Source organism: Balearica regulorum, chromosome 3, assembly GCF_011004875.1.
Source record: "Balearica regulorum gibbericeps isolate bBalReg1 chromosome 3, bBalReg1.pri, whole genome shotgun sequence".
NCBI classification, from domain to species: domain Eukaryota; kingdom Metazoa; phylum Chordata; class Aves; order Gruiformes; family Gruidae; genus Balearica; species Balearica regulorum.
The window spans coordinates 115,993,960-116,012,810 of NC_046186.1; the positions used below are offsets into that span (position 1 = coordinate 115,993,960).

At 44.0% G+C, this 18,851-nt stretch overlaps 1 protein-coding gene across 2 annotated transcripts in view; it reads right to left on the minus strand.

Moving 5' to 3' along the window:
* Window positions 1-18,851, minus strand: part of SPRED2 (sprouty related EVH1 domain containing 2) — a 65,756-nt gene that overhangs the window by 36,180 nt on the left and 10,725 nt on the right. Inside the window, exon 1 of one of the 2 annotated variants that reach the window (XM_075749713.1) lies at window positions 848-925. The exons of the other annotated variant lie outside the window; for it this stretch is intronic. Within the exon in view, the coding sequence (XP_075605828.1) occupies window positions 848-864 (17 nt within the window). The 5' untranslated portion in view covers window positions 865-925. Of the gene's footprint in view, window positions 1-847; window positions 926-18,851 lie in introns of those variants that run through there. 2 annotated transcript variants of the gene reach the window in all.

The following is an 18,851-nucleotide window of genomic DNA, read 5'->3' on the forward strand; positions in this document are numbered from 1 at the left end:
TGTAACACCACATTTTGCAGATTAAGCACTACCCATCCTAATGCAGCCATATTACAGAGTGAGAGAAAATAACGCAAGGCGTGCTTATCTTCAGCTACAGAATCAATGATACTCCGCAACATAAAAATAATTATGTATGCACACATGCATATACATAGCATGTCTGAAAAATTCAAAGTTTACAAAAAGAAGAAAACCAGAAATCGCTCACCCTAAGCAATGTGCATTTTCCCCCACTCTCCTCCATTTTGATGGGTGAAGAATACAACTATATTTATCCCCTGTAAACATCCTCCCTGACACGTATGATACATCTACAAAGGGTAGCCAATATTTTGAAAAGTAATCCTGTGACTCAATTCCAGCTGAATCTATATCACAGACGGGAGGAGGGAGTAAGCAGGATAATTGTTGTCTAAATCTAAAGGGTTTTTATCTTTTGTCAGGTAAATGCATTTAAAAAAAAAAGACGACATTCTTAACTACATCAAAACCAACACGCACGTTGATTTTGCCTTCCACCTCTCTTTAACCCCCCAACCCCAATAAGCATCCATGGAGAGGGACATCAAGGGAAGCAGCTTCCAAGGCAGCATCTATTTTCCTTTCGGTATTTAAGAAAGGGTGCACTTTAAACCATCACTTCTGGAGAAAAAAACAACCTATATGCAATCACAAAAGAAAGCCTGTGTTTCACAGAAGTCATGCATATTCACTGAGAAATTACATGCTTATTTAGAAAAGATTCAGAAGGGCTGTGGGGGCAGATGGGGAGAGGCGGAAAAAAAAAAAACCCAAGAGTAAAAAACCACAAAATTATACACAGCAAGAACGCACACGCACTTACCTGCTGGGGGATGCCATTTCCTCTACATTTTACACCCCGACTGCTCCGTTTTACCATGATTGCCACCACCAGCCTCCCGATTGGCGTTGGCTGCCCCGAGTCCCAGCTGGCTGTTGCCCAGCGAGCAGCTTCCCCCCCGTGCGTGATTCAGTCTCCTTGAGGGATGTGCTGCATTGTACCGGGTGAGTCATCCCAGAGGTATTCTGCATATTACAGCCCTGGCCGGACCATTACTCATTCGCAACATCCTCCCGGCTCAGAGAGCACAAGCGCACGCACCGACCAAAGATCCTTGCTTCCCCACCCCGGTTATAGGCTAGAAAAAAAAAAAAAATTATTACGATACAACTACCATAAACTAATAACGAGGGCGTTTAGCAGCGGCTGACGGAGCAAACACGCTGCCGAGAGGTTGCACCAGACTGGCGGGCGCGTCACCCACTCACCCAGGACTGCAAACAGGTCCAAAGTTGAAAGCAGGCGTCATCTCCTCCGGTAACCCCGGCTGCACTTTATTACCCAAAAGCTGCTAACGCAGCACTGGGACCAAGGGTCCAAACAACTCAATGGGCTTCGGGGAAGCGCTCAGCCTCCCAACATGCCTGTCTCCATCGCAGCTTTTCACAGGATTTTAAATACTCCCAGTTTGCAACAAGTTGGTATTTATACCTATCAGCTATAGGTCCTTGTATACCATACCTTTGCAGGCAGCCCGTGCAACTGAAGTGCTGACACAGCAACACCCCTACGCACGAGCTTCGTTTCGGGCAGTTGGTCTCAAGCGCTCCCTTGCTGCTGAAAAGCTTTCATAACCACTTTAACTCCTCTCTCAGCCAGTCTGTCCCCCCTCAAAGTGATATGATCATCCCTAAATGCCCTCTCATTTTTTTTTAAAGCAGAAACGTTGCTCAAGAACTGCCTCGGCACCAACGACAGGAATAAAAATTGTGACACTGGGGTTCTGAAAGCAGCTTCTAAAAATACTTGCCCAGTTTCTGAACTAAGCTACGCTGAAGATTAGGCAGGAGTTGGGAAGAAGGCTAATTTCAGCATTTCCAGACTTAGCTGCTTCTGCCTTCCTTAAATCCAAACTGTTTTAACCTTGACTTGGGGCAAAAAATTCCTTCTTCCCAGGATGGAGAACAGTGCCCAAGATAACGCTGCCTGGAAAGCATCCTTTAGAAAGGCTGCATCCCCATTTTACAGACATAACAACCTAAAAATCACACATGCTCTTGAGAACTTCAAGCTTAGACCATGGAAACACGGAGCTCAAGACCACCAAGGACTTGAACCCAGTTTCAGTGGGTAGACACCAGGCTGCACGGAGGATGCTGAGGACATCCCGAGTCGCCAGAAGCGTTTGTTCGCTGCTTCTCTCTAGCACCCAGTAAGCACGCGTGCAGGCGTAGCTGCAGGCACCTACTCGCAGCTTGGCTGGATTTTGTCACGACAATGGACTCAAGCTACAGTCCAAAGCCACGCTGAAGGCAACAGGCAGCATTTTAAATTTGTTACAGGGGGATCAAGCGACAGCTGCATTTACCCTATTGCAATGTAAACCAGAAAAAAGGTCCTTAATGTCTTGGGCAAAGGATACTCCGTTTTGGTAGAAGTGCATTTGTGACCACTGCTTAACTCATTGGCCAGTCAGAGCATCATGCTATCCAAGTAATTAAAAAGGGTTTTTAAAAAAAAATTTTACTTGTACATCCCCTGTTCACAACTTGTTCTACCCAGATGTGCCAGGATTTGCTGCCTTGCTTTCGTCTTCAAGCACTGCAGCAGCTCAAATGCTTAACACAGCACCCATCGGCTCTGTCCTCAGCTGTCTCCAGCAAGAAGTCAGCACACAAGTCCAAAGCAACGTCAGCCAGAAAAACCAAATAAAGATGCCCGGCCCTTTTTGCTGTAAGTCCAGTTTCTACAGTTTTTCTCCCGAGGGATGAGGGAAGATGAAATTAGCCTCCCAGTGTAAGACAAAACTATCTTTGAATAAACCATGTTGTAATCATGTTTTTGAAATAACAATTTGAGTGGTTACATCTCCCCAAAGCTTCCCTGTTTTCTTCCCTTCCCGCTGCTCCACAGACCAGCCCACCATCGATACTCTTAGAAACCCGAAGGACAGCACACGGCAAGGCTCGGGACCGAGCACCCGCATAAGGATGCGTGAAGGAACAGCATTAACAAACACAATTCCAGCATTACGCATCGAAAGATGGGTTTACAGGGAAAAGCCATCACGCTGTAACGCTAACGCGTTTTCACAGCTGCCGCAGGGTAGCTCTCAGCTCACAGGGCTGGGCTGAGCTGAGCCACGACTCGGGTATTTTCTCCAAAGTCGCCTGCTTGCTGGTCTGCCAGGAAAAGGGGCAGGTAGGGAGAAATGCTCTGTGCATGAAAATGCAAGACACAAAAAAGCTCTCTGTTATGAATGTTGCAGCATGCTCAATGCATATGGATGCAAACAAAGCCCATGCCTTCTGTCTACACTGAGAAGTTGTTGGCCTCAGTCAAGAAGAACCACCACCTAATTCAGCTGGCTTCAAGCCTGCTCCCAAGGGTTTTCTCCAAAGTGGTTATCAAGTCACAATAGTTGCGAGCATCAGCTTAATCACTGGTTGAGTTCTTGCTTTTGCAAATGTTCTTTAAACTTAAGGCTGAGCTAACAAACCTCAGCTCCAAGGTTGTCAATGCTGCTGCAGCTCTTTTTTTATCCCCCCCCTTAAATACTGCCCTGTCCAGTACATCTTAGCATACCCATCCCTACTAGCTGGGTACAACACTGAAATATCCTCCAAAGCTTTTGTACATTTCCCAGCTTGGACTAGAGCAGCTCTAACACATCAACATTTTCCCCAGTTTCCAGCGGGATGCGTGCTGCTACAGGGTTTTGCTGTTAGAAATTTAAAGTAAACATTGCAACTGGAGAGCCAACAAGGCAGCGGATCTGTTTGCTGCTGCCTGCCGGCCAACTACAAGCACGGTTCAAAGAGCTGAGACTGTGGTCAGAGCAAGAGAAGTCCATTTTTACCATAGATGCTGGAGTGATTGTGATTAAGACAATGAAATTCAGGCACCTCGTTAACGCCAGTCGTATTAATGAGCTGAACATCTGCAGCACAACATTAGTACAGCACACTGGACCAAGCCCTGACAGCTTGCAAACCAGGAAAAAAAGATTTTTCAGCACGCAATTTTGGTGCAGCATAGGCTTCCAAATATCTGCAGCCCCACGTCCGTACAGCGCACACTGAAATTTGTAACATCTCATCATCTGGGAACACCAGGCAACCTACCCGAGGTGTTTTATTCGAGATTTGCTATAGCAATATTGCCTAAACATTGTTTGCTGTGCTTTGTGAGGGCTAAAGAAGGTTGCTTTTCTCCATTATTGTTTGAATTAAAACAACAAAACAAAACCCCAGCAACGTACAAAAGACTTCATAGACATGGTCAGTGCAGCCTTTTTGTCCAACACTTTAGAGAGAGCCATTTCATTTATGCTATCCTTGTTCGACCACAAAGTTGTCTTGAATACAGTGATCATTCAAGTCGCACTGTAGGGAAGAGGTGGAAGCATAGCAGAAATTGGAGAAAGAGCAGAAAAGCTGATCCTTAGGAATGACTTCAAACTTTTTATGATGTGCTTGGGGCTGCTGAATATTCAGAAGCACTGAAATGCTCCTCCCTACCTACCATTGCCACACTTGCCCTGTTTTCCGTGAAACTGGAGTAAGGCTCTGCCGTGCTGCACAAAAGCAAGGTATTATTAAAAGTACAGCTGAACAGTGCTTCAGCAGTCGAGGGGTCTGCGGGGGGACAGGTGGTCCATAAAGGCCCGTGTAGGAGCAGTTCTGGTCACAGCACAGCTTGATTCTGCTTATGGATTTCTCAATATAGGCTTCACCCACACATTAAGCATTACTAAGCATGATGCTTTCCCAATGCAAATGCACCTCGAGTAGTGCAGTAAAACTAAGGGAAGATGCAGTATTTAACCTCTCGTAGACATCACCTGATCCAAAACAGAGGATCCATCCCTTTTTCTTTTCACAGTCGACTCCAGCAAACTGCAAGCCACCAGCACAGTGGGAGCATCTCGCCATTAATGCCCGGCAGCAATTGCTCTGCAGCTCAGGCTGGGAGGCCATCGTCCCGCCCGGACTAGTGCAGGCATCCAGATCCTTACATATAGTACAATCCCAGGTCCTAGCAAAGGCACAACCTATTTATAAATTACAGAGATGCTAAACGAGGACGGCAAGCTGGAGGCAGCATTTCCTCGCCATTTCAAACTGCAAACCAAGGCAACTCTCTATATATCGGTTTAAAAAGTCCATCTTCAGATGACTGACAGCTTGCAACAACTATTTTTCTTTTCTGAGTGTTTTAAAGCTTAGGCCTTGGACAGACACGTCATTCTCATAGATGAATGGACCTTTGTACATCTGGATGACAATAAAAACCGACCCCAGCATAGATGGGTATTTCCATCCAGGATGCAGAAAGGTTCTGGGTGGAGGCCATGTGGGTTTAATTTTCCTGCAGACAGATCAAAGGAAAGCTGCTGAGTCTTACTCGACTTCAAATAAACATCCATGACCAGAAGAGAGGTTACACAAATGACATGCACCGAGCTCCTCGTGCCAGAAAAGCCTCGCTTACTTCTAATTAAACTCTTCCACCATAGCTCCTAATTGATACCTGGACAAACAGCTGTAATACATCCCATGAAATCTAACCCTGTACTTTGCACTCACATAACAGAGTTGATCATCAGAAGGCAGGCTACGAATTTTGATTTTCTTGATAAAAAAACCTGATAAAAAAAGGCTAGTAAAACCCCAAGACCTTCCTCCTCCTTTTTTGCACACTTATATACTTAGCTCAAAGGAAGAGATGCTTTTGATGTCCTGCCTCTCCACGGTTTGTATCTGAATTTGTGTTTTTCTTGCACCGGTATCAGTATCTCCTAGACTGGCCAGACAGCAGGGCACAACTTCTTCTTTCAAGTCGTCCGCCCAAAGAGCTCCTTGCCTCTGTGGGCCAAGATCGATCACTGCCATGAAGGGATTCGTACCTCTGACCCCCTGAAAAAAACAATTGCTCACAACAGGTTGAGAGGAGCTTGACTTGCCTGTTTGTTCCTAAATCAAACTTTTGTTTCATTTCCGCTTTAATCTAGAATGTCTAACCTAACAGGCACTTTACTCCAGTTTATCTGCAACAGATCTCAATCGATGAGGTATCCACAATATTCCTAAACACAAAACCAAAAAACCAAACCTTTAAGTATGACTCTTCTTTTAACATCTAACCACTGCATCTTTGCTTTCCCTTTCTATAGGATAAAGCTTTTTCCCATGCAAGTACTCCCAGAGTAATGATGTGTACCCCAGACCATTTGTCTTCTCCAATTTCTTCTCTCTAGATTTCAAATCGCTCTTGCTGCTCTTTCTGAAGGTTGGTGCTATCTTTGGCAAAGCCCTCATGCCAGGACTCAATACTTTATCCTAAAAGCACCTGCAAAGGCAGCAAGATACAGCAGACCATGAGGCAAGCACCATGATACAATAACCTTTATCCACCTACATTTCTAAATCCACTGAAAACTTCCGTAAAACTGTGCTGGCCAGCCCCAAGCTCATACGCTCGAGGGAACGGTGACTGCACCTCATCTCAGTTGGCTCCCTGTTTTGCCAGGGACTGACTTAATCTGACCGGCTTAAATTTTCAAGATCATTCTGCCTTTCCTCCAAGTGTTAGTAAAACATTATCTTGCCCTTAAAACATACCTTGTCCATACCTTCCAGGCCCACTGCTCTGGGGAACAAGCTGCTACTTTATAGCCTTAAAGGAGGACGTTTAATGCTGATGACTCTGCCTTGATTTTTAGTAGTGTGGGAATTTTTTATTGCCAATTTAGGGTAAGGACTCTCAGTCTGCCTCTTCAGGAACACAGAAATGATACGGGGTAGGTTTCCCCTCCTGCACAGAGTACACCTGCCCTGCATCGGGACACCTAGCATTAACTTTCTTTTTTAAAATAACAACATCAGAAAGCACAGCTTTCAAATTACCGAAACCCTATAGCAACTAGAGATTTCTCACCAACACCTTTGGTTTCCTGCAGCCAACTGTGCACATCTCTCAACCTCTACTTTGTTCTCCCTTCAGCCAGCTTTCCTGTTTACATCTCTGCTGCCGCTTCCCTTGCAAAGCAGAAGGGCTTTGGAAAAAGCACAAACAAACAAGCGTTTCCTCAAGCTGCAGGCAGTTGCGTGCCTCTCTTCCTACCACCATCCTTCACCCGGTCACAAGTGTCACTCGCATTTAATGGCTTATATTTCCTGTGCTCCGTTTTAATAGGCAGATCTTTTAAATGCTAGAAGATACGGTGGTGTGAAGTGCCCACTGAATACATCACTGGCAAGAGCAATTTTGTTCACATATGGCAGAGAAATCAATCAGGGGAGATCACTTCGGGGTCATCCTATATTCTCATTCTGACAGGTAAGGATGAGTTGTTCAACACACTGAACGTTCATCTTTTCACGCCAATTCCTTCAAAAAAGGTTAAGTTTTGGGTACATCTGCCTAGGGACAGCCAGAGTCCCTCTGGCATATCTGAGGGCGACTGAAGCCTCTCATGGCCTTTCCTTTTAACAGCAAAGATAGTGAAGGAGTTTCTCATCCTGTTCCCATCAGGGTTTTTGGGTGCGCTTGGTATCAGCAATCTCAAATCTTCTGGGTTTATCACAGAATACCAGAACATCAGCGCCCCACACAAGATGAAAAAAACCTGCTAAGCTTAGAAAATATCTAGTAAGAGCATATGCAAGTCTATTCGTTTAACAGGCCACAACACTGTTTAAAAACATCAAAAAACTGAATACTGAAGAAAAGCAACATTATCTTCTTGCTGCAGATCTACACGAAGAAAGCATTTACCTTTTATCTTTGGGCAAAGCCCCATCTATGCTATACATTGCCCACCTCCAATAAATTAAGGTAATGTCTAGGAGAGAAGAAGATATACCCTGATTTTTTTTTTTCCTAACCTCCCACTTGTTTTTCACTGTCTCAAGCTGCATTACCACCACTCCATGCATGTTCAGCAGATGATAATGGCACCACAAGTGTTTATCTCAATTCAAAATGGCTTAATTTTTTTTCTCCTCCCCTTAAACTCAGATTTAACTAGGGTTTTAATTCCTGTTTACCAAGGACACAAAATCATCAGGAGGTGCACGCCTATCCTTCAACGTCCCATCTATGAACTCCGTTTTCTTTTTCCTTAAGGTAGTTTCATCCAGTTATGAGTCTCTGGCTTCCTTGCTTTGGATTTACCTGCCTCTGCCACTATGTCCACTAATAGTCTGGAGCAGGAGAAATTTTAGAAAGGAAGAGCCTTGGTCTGAAGACAGGTCTCTGCTACAGCCGTGCAGAGGGAGGGCAGCTCCACACCCAGCACTCCAGCAGGATGTTTTGCATCCCAGACAAGACAGCAGTGGAAGCATGACATGCCCAGACTGCCCTGCAAGGTCTTGTTGTCGACTAGAAATTAATATTCAGAGAAAAGTGATGGGATTTTGGCATGCTAAGGGAGAGAAATAGGTACACATTGCTCAAAAGCACGTTTAATACAAGCTTTGCTAAACAACTTGCACCGTTATGGGAAATCACAAGTTGTCAAGTTGACTGCAAAAAAAAATCCAAACGAAACAAAAAAAACCCACCCCAAACCCAAGCCTTTCTGACTCTGGTCAAGTGTCATTTCCAATATTAATCTGCAAGGTGGGGCAAGGGGTGATTCAAAAAGCTATGCCTTAAAAGACCTGCAAGATGCTTCTCTGCCCAGTATGCCTTTTTATTAATGTTAGCACCATGATGAGGCAGGTGCTCAACCCATGGGACAGCCCTGGAGGAGCCACCAGGCCAACGTTGTGAAGACACCGTGGATATTGATGCAATCCAGCACGTGCTGCGGAAACCTGAGGCAGCGCCAGCATGAGCATCGAGTTATAGCTGGTATAACAGACCTAGGTTCAGCTGATTCAGTGACAGAGTCAGATAATGACAGCTCCATCCAAAATAGAAAGCCGAGGTGCAAAGCCACCTGCTCATTCCAATCCAACGTTGTCCCTTGGAGATGCATGACTGATGTATACCATCAGTTTTGAGGTAGAAGGGAGAAACCACATCCTCACTTCAGTCTGTCCAGATGTGCTCAGGCTGTAACAAGTTCATGGAGAACTTGGGAGTCAAGTCCCCATCCACCACGTGCATGCATGCATGTTTAGGAGGAATATATTTAAATGCACATGTTTAATGCATGTATTTAAAAACTGAACTGAGATTAGCTAAAAATACCAAAAGTTAGTAGTGTAGTGGCTGAAAAGATTGCCTCCATCCTGTTATGAAGGAAGGTAGATTTAAATTAGATATTAGGAAGAAATTCTTCACTGTGAGGGTGGTGAGGCACTGGAACAGGCTGCCCAGAGAAGCTGTAGATGCCCCATCCCTGGAAGTGTTCAAGGCCAGGTTGGATGGGGCTTTGGGCAACCTGGTCTAGTGGAGGGTGTCCCTACCCATGGCTGGGGGGTTGGAACTAGATGATCTTTGAGATCCCTTCCAACCCAAACCATTCTATGATTATAACAGGGCAAAGCAAGACTTGCATGTAGAAAACAGGCAGTTCTCTGTTGACTCACAGCCAACGCTCACCTTGCTAATAAATTAGGTGGAAATCTGTGACCGTCTCAAAACAAGCTCTAGATGTAGCAGCATCCCTCTTCCAGGAGTCTACGTAACACTTAGACAGGAGACCTCCAGATGCACTTACAACCAAATAAATGAAGTTTAGCTGAAACAATGCTTCGCCAAAACCAACACAAAGACAGTGACCTCTGGAATTTGGGGCTACTTGCAGATGTCCTAAAGGATGCCATTGACTAAGTCATACAAAAGGTACTTTAACCCCTGGCAGTAATTCATCTAGATATTTTTTCTAGCAAAAAGCCTTATTACTGAGGGAGAGTTTCCTATTATTTGCAGGAAAATTCACAAGAGAACAAGTAGATACTAATTCGCTAAAGAGACAGATAAACATGTACAGGAAATACTTCTATGAAGGTCCTGATCCTCTGAAGATTAATAATCTACAGTACTGGAGACAAAACCATGACACTGAGGAAATAAGCAAACTATAAAAACAGGAAGAAGTGGAAGTTTATTTTTTTTATGTTATTTTGAGTGAATATTTGTTTTTCTGAAGCTTAAGATACCAGCAAAAGCCTCCATCTGCAGATCACACCATTCTCTATACAAAAGCAGCTGCAGAGAGTTTCCTCACCCAGGTCCCCAGAGCTGGCAGTCCGGGGAGGCCATCCCGCACATTACAGATTAGCTGCCTCCCTAGCCAACATTGTAAATGAGGTGAAAACTGAATAAAAGTCATTACAAGTCACTGAAAGGGCTGTCACTGAGTGGACAATGTTCTGTAGGTGATACCAATAAATCAAGTTATTCTGCTGTTGCATTTCCCCCCACAAACACAGCATGAAGGCACTCCCTCCAGATACGTATTTTGGTATATTTACTGTAATACTCAATATTAAGGTAGTACTTGTTGGAAGTGTTTTGCCACAAACAGAAATTATCAAGAAAAACCGTTCTTGACTCTTCCACCTAGGTTTTTCTTCAAATGAAAATAAATTCACTGCCATGAATTACAGTCCCTCCAAGGATGCAGAGGGGACATGCTGAAGCCAACCACCGCTTCCACAGCGACTTGGTGACACAACAATTTTTGGACCATCACAAGTCACCTAAGCTGAGCAGACACAATCACTTCGTCTGGAGGCGCTAACTTTTTCTTCCATCTCAAACATCTCATGGTGGCATCACAACGAGCCCTCAGACTCATGTCACGTCTTACGCATAAGCTGTCTTAGGTGAGTCAGGCTGAAGCATGGCACTGCCCGGGGGTCGTCTTCTATTAAAGGAGGTGGGGAGAGTAGGGGACAGGGACACTACATCAATTTATCCTCATCCAGGAACTTTTTGAAGCGACTTCTCCACCTCCTTCTTGCGAAAGCCTGTACAAAATCTAGATCATTCCCATTGCAACCAATGCTACACAGATTTACTCTAAAGCTGAATTAAGCTCACATCTACCTGCAGAATTCCCAGAGCATGGATAGCTGTAACTACAGAAATGGAGTTTAACTTAAACTGAAAAAAAGGTTTAAGTACTAAAGCTTCTGAAATGTTCTCATCACTTTGCTCTTTAGTACCGTATACTATTGGATTATTTTTGTCCACTGGAAGTGATCCCTTTGAACTAGGGCATTCATCGCTTAGGAAGTACAATTAAATTTCCACATAAGTCAGCAGATGTTAGTTAACTATGGAGGACAATGATTTACATGAAAAAAAATCAAGTCCAATACTATCAACCCAGCTTTCCACTTGGATCTGACCTCTACCACAACTGCACTGAAGAACTAGATGTTATTTGTATGCTTACTGTATGGAACATTTGTATAGATATATAAATATCTATATATTGTATCAAATATTAAGCATTTGCTATGTGTCTGACACAGAATATACCCAGCCACGTGCTTTTTGGTTCGACGAGGACAGCGACTGACTGTAACAACAGTACAGTCAATTAAATTGCAGTAAAATCAGAGAAACAAAGATCTGACTCTGAAACAACTTAGAACTTCCGTTCACACAAATTATTCCTGTCTGGAGAAATGCCGATGCTGCTCCAGTGGAATAGAGCGCATCGACGTGCTCCTCGATGACGAGGGATAAGCAAAGGTCTGTGCTCGAAAGCTGACCTGAGCCAGCCAGGCTAGCTAGTGGGCGCCGGCCTTATGCCAATTCACATTCCCTTTTCAAGTGATTACTTACATTAAAATCCTGCCAAATTGCTGCACATCCAAGTGCACCAGCTGTTAATCTTTTCTAATTTTTGCTTTGTTTCCCATGTGTTAGTGTAGCAGGGTTTTGCACAACAAAACGTTTTATACCACCTCGTAGCTCCTCGAGTTAACTGATGGTATTGGTAATTAAACAACTCGCATCAATTACAAGCAGAAATTGGAATATAATAACAGACAGAGCCCTTGAGCACCGGCTTCTAGGAAATCTCTATCCAGGGCGCTGTTAAAGTTCATGCTCTCCGACTAATTAAGTATTTGAGGCAGCGGTGAGAAGCTGCACTCATATACAGCGCTCGCCAAGGTTCCCTGTGCTTTGCACCCTGAAAAGTCACCCAGAAATGTCATTTCAATCCTGAAACAACACCCAGATATTCTGGCTTCATCCCTTCTTTGCTCTAGACAAAGATGAAAGAATGACCTACCAAAAAACCCTGGGCAATCCTTCCACAAAAATACCAAACTCCTGCCATTAAGGGAGTTCATCAAATGTGAGCCAATTAGCAAAATACAACAGTCTATTTTTCTCCATAGTCTGCTAATACCCAAGAGATACTTTCAGAAGTCATAGATTGGCTCTTCAAGTCCCTTTCTTCAAAGCATGTAAAACCAGTATGAACTAACTAAAAAGCACAATAAAATGATGGGTGCCTTGTCCGAAGCAGCCTTCCAAGCTTCGGCAGCCCTGGTTACAGAGCACGTGCTCCACAAGGACATCTGTAAGCCAGGTGATGCTGAAAGCGTTGGACATCTGTTCTTCTGGGGCACCTCATGGTTTTTTGGCTTTCCACAGCCCTGGCTGCACGGGGAGTTTTTGCCTTATCCATTAAATCAACCAGTGTTGAGGTCGATGGGTACTTCAGTAAGTCAGAGATGCACGTCACTGACATCAGAAATAAAATAAAAAATAATAATTAAAAAAATCAAGCAGCTTTAAAAATTTCCATGGCACTTACAGACTGTGGACTCTCCTGCCAACCAAGGTAGCAATGGGAAAGGCTGGGCTCTGGTGCCAGGGACCCCAGACGCCCATCATGCCTATAATGACCAGCTGTTGCCAGTATGGAGGATGGTACGGGGACTATTCAAAAAATCCTGTTCTTGATAAGCGCTTGGAACTTCTTCGTGACCCTCTGCCAAGCAAACGGCACTGCAAGCTCAAAGTGGCTCCTCGCTGGCTTTCCTGAAATGCTGCTGTGAAATGGGCATGGATGGCTCTGATGAGCCCAGCGGTGCCCACACCATTTCCAAAGAGCAGATTTTTAAACAAGTTTAACCTGCTAACAGCTGGCAATGCAATAACCAGCATCTATGGGCTGCCACTTAGATTTGTAGGGCTAAAATAAAGCTTTTCCTTTTACATGGAGTAATTTTTGCTCAGTGCCCCAGTGCTTGTTCGGGCAGGCCTTCTATTCACCTGGGGCAAGCATGCTCTTCAAGTTTAATTAGGTAATATCCCAGGCTAGAGAATTTAATAGTTAATTGAAACATCGTGCCAACCTATGGTGCTCTCTGCATGTCTCTCATGCCTCACGTAGTGGAAGTCCAAGGATGGGAGAGCAGCTTGGGGCGGGGAGAAAATTTAATTTTAGCCAGAAGAACAAACATGTTCAGCACACTGCCTAGCTGAGGAAATAAAATAAAAATCTACTCTGCCACAATCCTGCTCTATGACACGAGCAGACTAATTTATGCATGATCCATAACACAGAGGAGAGCTAAATGGCAAAAAGCATTCACAAAACTAAAGCTACAGCAGTAGATGACCTAAGCTAAGACCACTGCATTACACAATGTGGGGAGAAAGCCCACACAACCCTCGCAGCTACCAAACCCTCGAAGCTACCAAGCACGTGTGCACTGACACGTTGAGGGAGCCCTTTGCAAACCCATCCTTGAGTTGTCATGATGGAAGGCATGGCTTTGTAGAGGCTGCTGGCCACACTCTGGCAGGAGACTATACCTTCAAGCTACCTCCCAGGCACCAAACATATGGGAAATACTTTCTTAAATAAAGAGGTTTCTTGCAAACTTACATAGCCTCGGGCCAGGTCTTTGTGTGGTTTTGTACCAAATCTCAGAGAGGCTTTTTCTGTGTCTGCCTGCACACATTTGATTGGAGGGAGGACGGTAACCATCTTCTGACCTTTACAACAAGGCACTCCTGACAAAATTAAGGCTACCCTGCAGAGGTCTAACCACATAGAGAAGCAAATGTCTTCCTTAGGCACAAAAGAGGTTAGCATTTTTAGCATTTTAATTAGATCATGAATGACAAAGCCACATTCCTGCAAAAAAGTTTCTGTATTCAAGATATTCCAAAATAAAATTAATATACAGACTGGATTTTACCTCTTAGGTATCTCTTTCCCCATATTTAAGTTTACAGTTTTCACAAAAAGTTAAATATAAAATAGCAAGAACATGCACAAGCTGTGAACATGCACAACCCTTTCAACTTCTTTTATTCAATTAAGCAAAGAAACTCTTGCACAGCAGCATTCAGGTTCCCTGCGATGCAGCGCTTTCCAATGAGCCACATTTTCCTTGTCTCCAGTCTTGAGTTTTCTCTGGATTTTAAAAATTTACCTTTGCTACCAAGGGAGTTTCCAACTCTTAATGAATTATACAGCAAGAGATGCCTGAACCAGGTGCTCAACCAGGCACACTCCTACTGAAGTCATCCAAGGAAAACACTGGTTTTTTGCCATCTCACAAACTTAGGGAGCTGCAGGGACAGCTCAGGCAATCTATAGGTAGGACCTTCCTGGACCTTTTATTATCCATCCTCTCATAAAGGATTTGAAGTTTCTGGAGGATTTTTTCTTTTCTGTCCAGAAGTTGAAACTGAGCATCAGATCAGCAAAACACCCCAACAGATCACTTTGTTGATGAAGACTTATAATTTTCAAGTGTCTTGAAATGCGTGACATAACAGGAAAATTTACCTATGGATTGAAGAAAACCTTTCTGCATTTTCTGTACTTGTTGTAAGGGACCTCAAGCACAGCTTTAGGCACCAGACAGTTTTCTCCTAACACAACAGTGCTTCTGTAAAACGGGGCACAGTTCACTTTATCGTTTGCTTTGCGCCATGGATTTCCATGCCGCGCGCCTTTCCTCGCCACCCACAGCCATCCGTCATGCTTCAGTCACCTCTCCCTGGCTATTTACTTAAGGCTGGGTACAGCCAGGAATTCCTCCGTGTAACAAAATGTACAAACGTGCTTTTATACAGTGCATTTCGACACTGGAGGGTGCTCTCAAGGAGTTTCCCTTTTCTGTCCTGAGGAGCTGGTTTTACTCAGAAGTTCAGGGAGCAGCAGAGGTTTCTTGCTGACAAAAGTCACATGCAAAAGTAGAGGAAAGGGGCTGAGCATTTATTCCTTCCACCTAAGGAAACAACAGCTTAAGAGCCATTGGGTATTAGTTGTTGGAAGCCTCTTTCAATTGAAGAACTTGCAAAACCCAAAGCATCCCTCTCTTGGGCTATTTTGTAAACAGAGCCTGGCTCAGCATGACCTTGTGCTCTTCACTGCTTCACAGAAGAAAGCAGAATTGGGTTTTCCTCTGCAAACATCACAGCAACTCAGCGCTGCCAAGCAAATGCAGTAACTGCTGTCGTCATACCTCTGGAGTCACCTGAAGCTGTACTGGCACATCTGGGTCACATCAACAGCACAAAGCGATGAGGATGAGCCTGAGTTAGCAGTTGGGGTTGAAGCCAACAGCATGTCCCCTGCTACCCTGTTGAGCATCCGCACCTTGCCAGAAGCCAGAAAGTAAGAGATTGTTCTATAGGCTTAATGGTTAAGAACAAAGCCAGGTGCTCCGTACCTGATAAGAAACATACCTCCAAACGATAAGCCAAGGAAGACACACACTATCTGACAGTGGAAGACACTGTCTGCAAACACAAAGAAGATTCACTTCTACCGGTCCAAGGAAAATACAGTCACAACCTTCCCATGCCCCTTGTAGCAAGGGGTGAGTCAACTCGCCCAGGTTCACATCACGGCAGCTTATAAAACCACAAACTGGAAAGAATCAGTACAAAACCAGTACTTTTTCTGCTGACCCATCACCAATCAAGTCCACAAATTTCTCCACCATCCCATCCTTCCCTTCTCTCGCCACCACCCCCCATTACACACAGGGATGTTTACTTCCATATACAGTGCAAAAAAAATCTAGTACTAACTGTACTCAAAAGCAACATTGGTAGCTATTTACCAAGTATTTTTTAATGCATCCTAATATTTGGACTGTCACTTTTATAAAAAGATGAGAGAGGATGTGAAGGATGCCTCTATGATGCTCAGCTCAAAGCTGAAGGCCAGCTAACATTAGCCATCTGAAGACACAACCTCCTCCAGGCTCAGGCACGTTTCCCTGCAACCACCAGCAGCAGTTTTCAGCTACATCCCTGGAAGTCTACTGAATGAGTCCTTTACAGCATTAACTGCAACAAATAACATAACTTATATATTGTCTTCTACTGTTCCACAGATGACCTGTCAGATACAACAGATCCAGAAGCCCCTGGCAAAGCATCCGGGTTTTTCCACCCTCGCTTACAGAGCAGGGGTTGCTTTACTCTTGGACAAACATGGCACGGGCTGCTTCAAATGTCTACAGCACAAGTAGGCAGCCAGGGCTCAACACCAGTGACCCAAGGTGGATGAACATCTGGAGAAGTTCCAACTGAGGATGCTCATTTCTAGTCCCACTTCTACCACTTGTACCCCAAGCACAGAAATCAGGGCAGCTTTTTCCCTCTTAAAACATGCATAGGGAAATTCTACTTACAGTCAAGTATTTTCAGAAGGGTACTAGACTCACGTAGAACCACAACCTGGTAAATGGTCTTGTGAAAAATTATTTCTCCTGTTCCTGCAGCAGTGAGTAAGCAGGAGAGGGAGAGTCTAGTAATATTTAACTGGCTTTTCTTGATACAAAGGTTGCACAAAGGGTGTTTTACTGAAATCTCAAAATGTAACAAAAGGCACATTTTCCTCTGTATCATTTTACCCCAAATCAACACACAAACCTAGATAGAATTGTAATCCAAAGAGAATTGATTTGCAAAAGCACCCAGTGATTTTATTGCTTAAATCACTGTGGAACTTGGAGTGCATTTTGTTCAACAGAGGCAAAAACCAAAGCAGCAAGTGCTCTCCTACTCACCGCTATTCCTCTTTGGCTTTGTTTCTTCAAGTCAGCACTGAGAAAGCAAATTAAGCTTCTCTCAGCTCTCATAATCGCATGAGTTTTGCAGCGCCGACTCCAGAAGTTTATATATTTTCTTTTTAAAACATGAATGGGAAAGTGTATACAAACACCCTTCTTTCTCCATCCCTTCCTTCCCATTAGGAGGAGTGTTTGGTTCTTATTCGACCTTATGAAAGGTTGGGGAAGCTATTCCTTTATCAGAATACTCTGATAAAGGTAGCCCATATTTCCTTAGAGATATAGCAAAGGGAAGGAGGAAAAAAAAAAAAACAAAAAACCCCACCCAAACACCCCCACCAGTAAACAAAGCCGCTAGATATATTTTTTCATTACTTTTGTACAGAACAGCGAATTATATCAAATTAACCCAGTTTACAATTCACCAAGAGCTTTCCTGAACAAGAAAATACAGAGGTACACGGACACAGAGGCACAAACCACAGCAGAATTTTGCACTCCATAGCCAAACCCTCCCACCCCAGATAAAAATGCCTCAGACAGGGCTTTCTGTATTTCAATTTATAGATCTTTACGATCACCATTTCTAAAACAGCCCATGTGGCTGTTAACTTTAGGGAACAGTCTTTTTTCTTGCTTATGAGGGTTTGGGGTAACATGGGGGGCTTTTCTGCATGCCCAGGAAATTTATTTCAGGGATCTTGTTTGAAGACGTGCATGCAGAACCAAATCAAATGAGTCGTTGGAGCAGACTTCGTTAAGCCATAATTTTTTTTTTCATTCATAAGCTGTGATTTCAAAAGGCTCTTAACCGCTCACTGGGGGAGGCTCAGCATGGCTGAGGACAACAGCCACACCAACCTCCACAGCCAAAAACTAGCTAGATCTTGGCCTCCAGGTACACAAGCATTTCTGGGACCTAATAATAAGACTGAGAGAGAAGCAAGAATATTTTTAATGTGCAAGCACAGCAGAGAAATTGGGTAAAAACATCACTGTACCACAAGCACACATATTTTAATATTGACCAGCCCAGCATCATGCAAGATGGCCATGGTAGTCCCAGGACCAACAAACTTTTGCAGTTCAATCCAAGGCCTCAGAATAAGCCTATTTCTGCCTCCCCTTTATCTGCTGTCTGTTAATCATTTCTAAGCGTACCACATACATGTAAGCACTTTTAGGTGGGGGAAGACCCCCCCCCCCCCCCACGCACACATCAAGTCGAACGGATAAAACCATTATTCCTCCTTCTGCTTCTGCCCATCCACACCAAGCCACACAACTCTGTTTGGAAGGATTTTAACCAAAAATGGTCACTTATCCAGATGAACTGACCTGGGAAGGTTTATGACTTCTGGGTAAGGACGAGGGAGATGCAGACTCTTTAATAACTCATAAAAGCACAGACAGACCTGATGAACAGCTCAAAAAAAAAAGTTTGTATTTATCATAGAACTTGTTTTAGGAACTACTGTAAAAAGGCACATCACTGACCCGATAAGATCTTCCAAACCAGTACAGTTTATGTATACATAAGCATAGGGGAAATGGTTTATTTGGGCTTTAAGGTTCTTCCTGTAGGATGCAGTGTTTATAAAGGGTATTTCTAGAACTTCCTGACTGCATTTGTGAGACCGTGCTCTCCGTACGCCTCCAGCTCCTCTCCACACCAGCCTGCATGTCCACAATATTTATACCCAGCGCCTTAGAAGTACAGAGGCTGTAGATGCTTCATGAGAAGTCCTGCAGTTCAGCAGGGCCAAGCTCCAAGTTGCTAAGGTGGACAAGATACAGGAAGATTACAGTTGTTCTTGATGTGTTTTTTTCCCAGAAAAAATTGCAAGTTATCC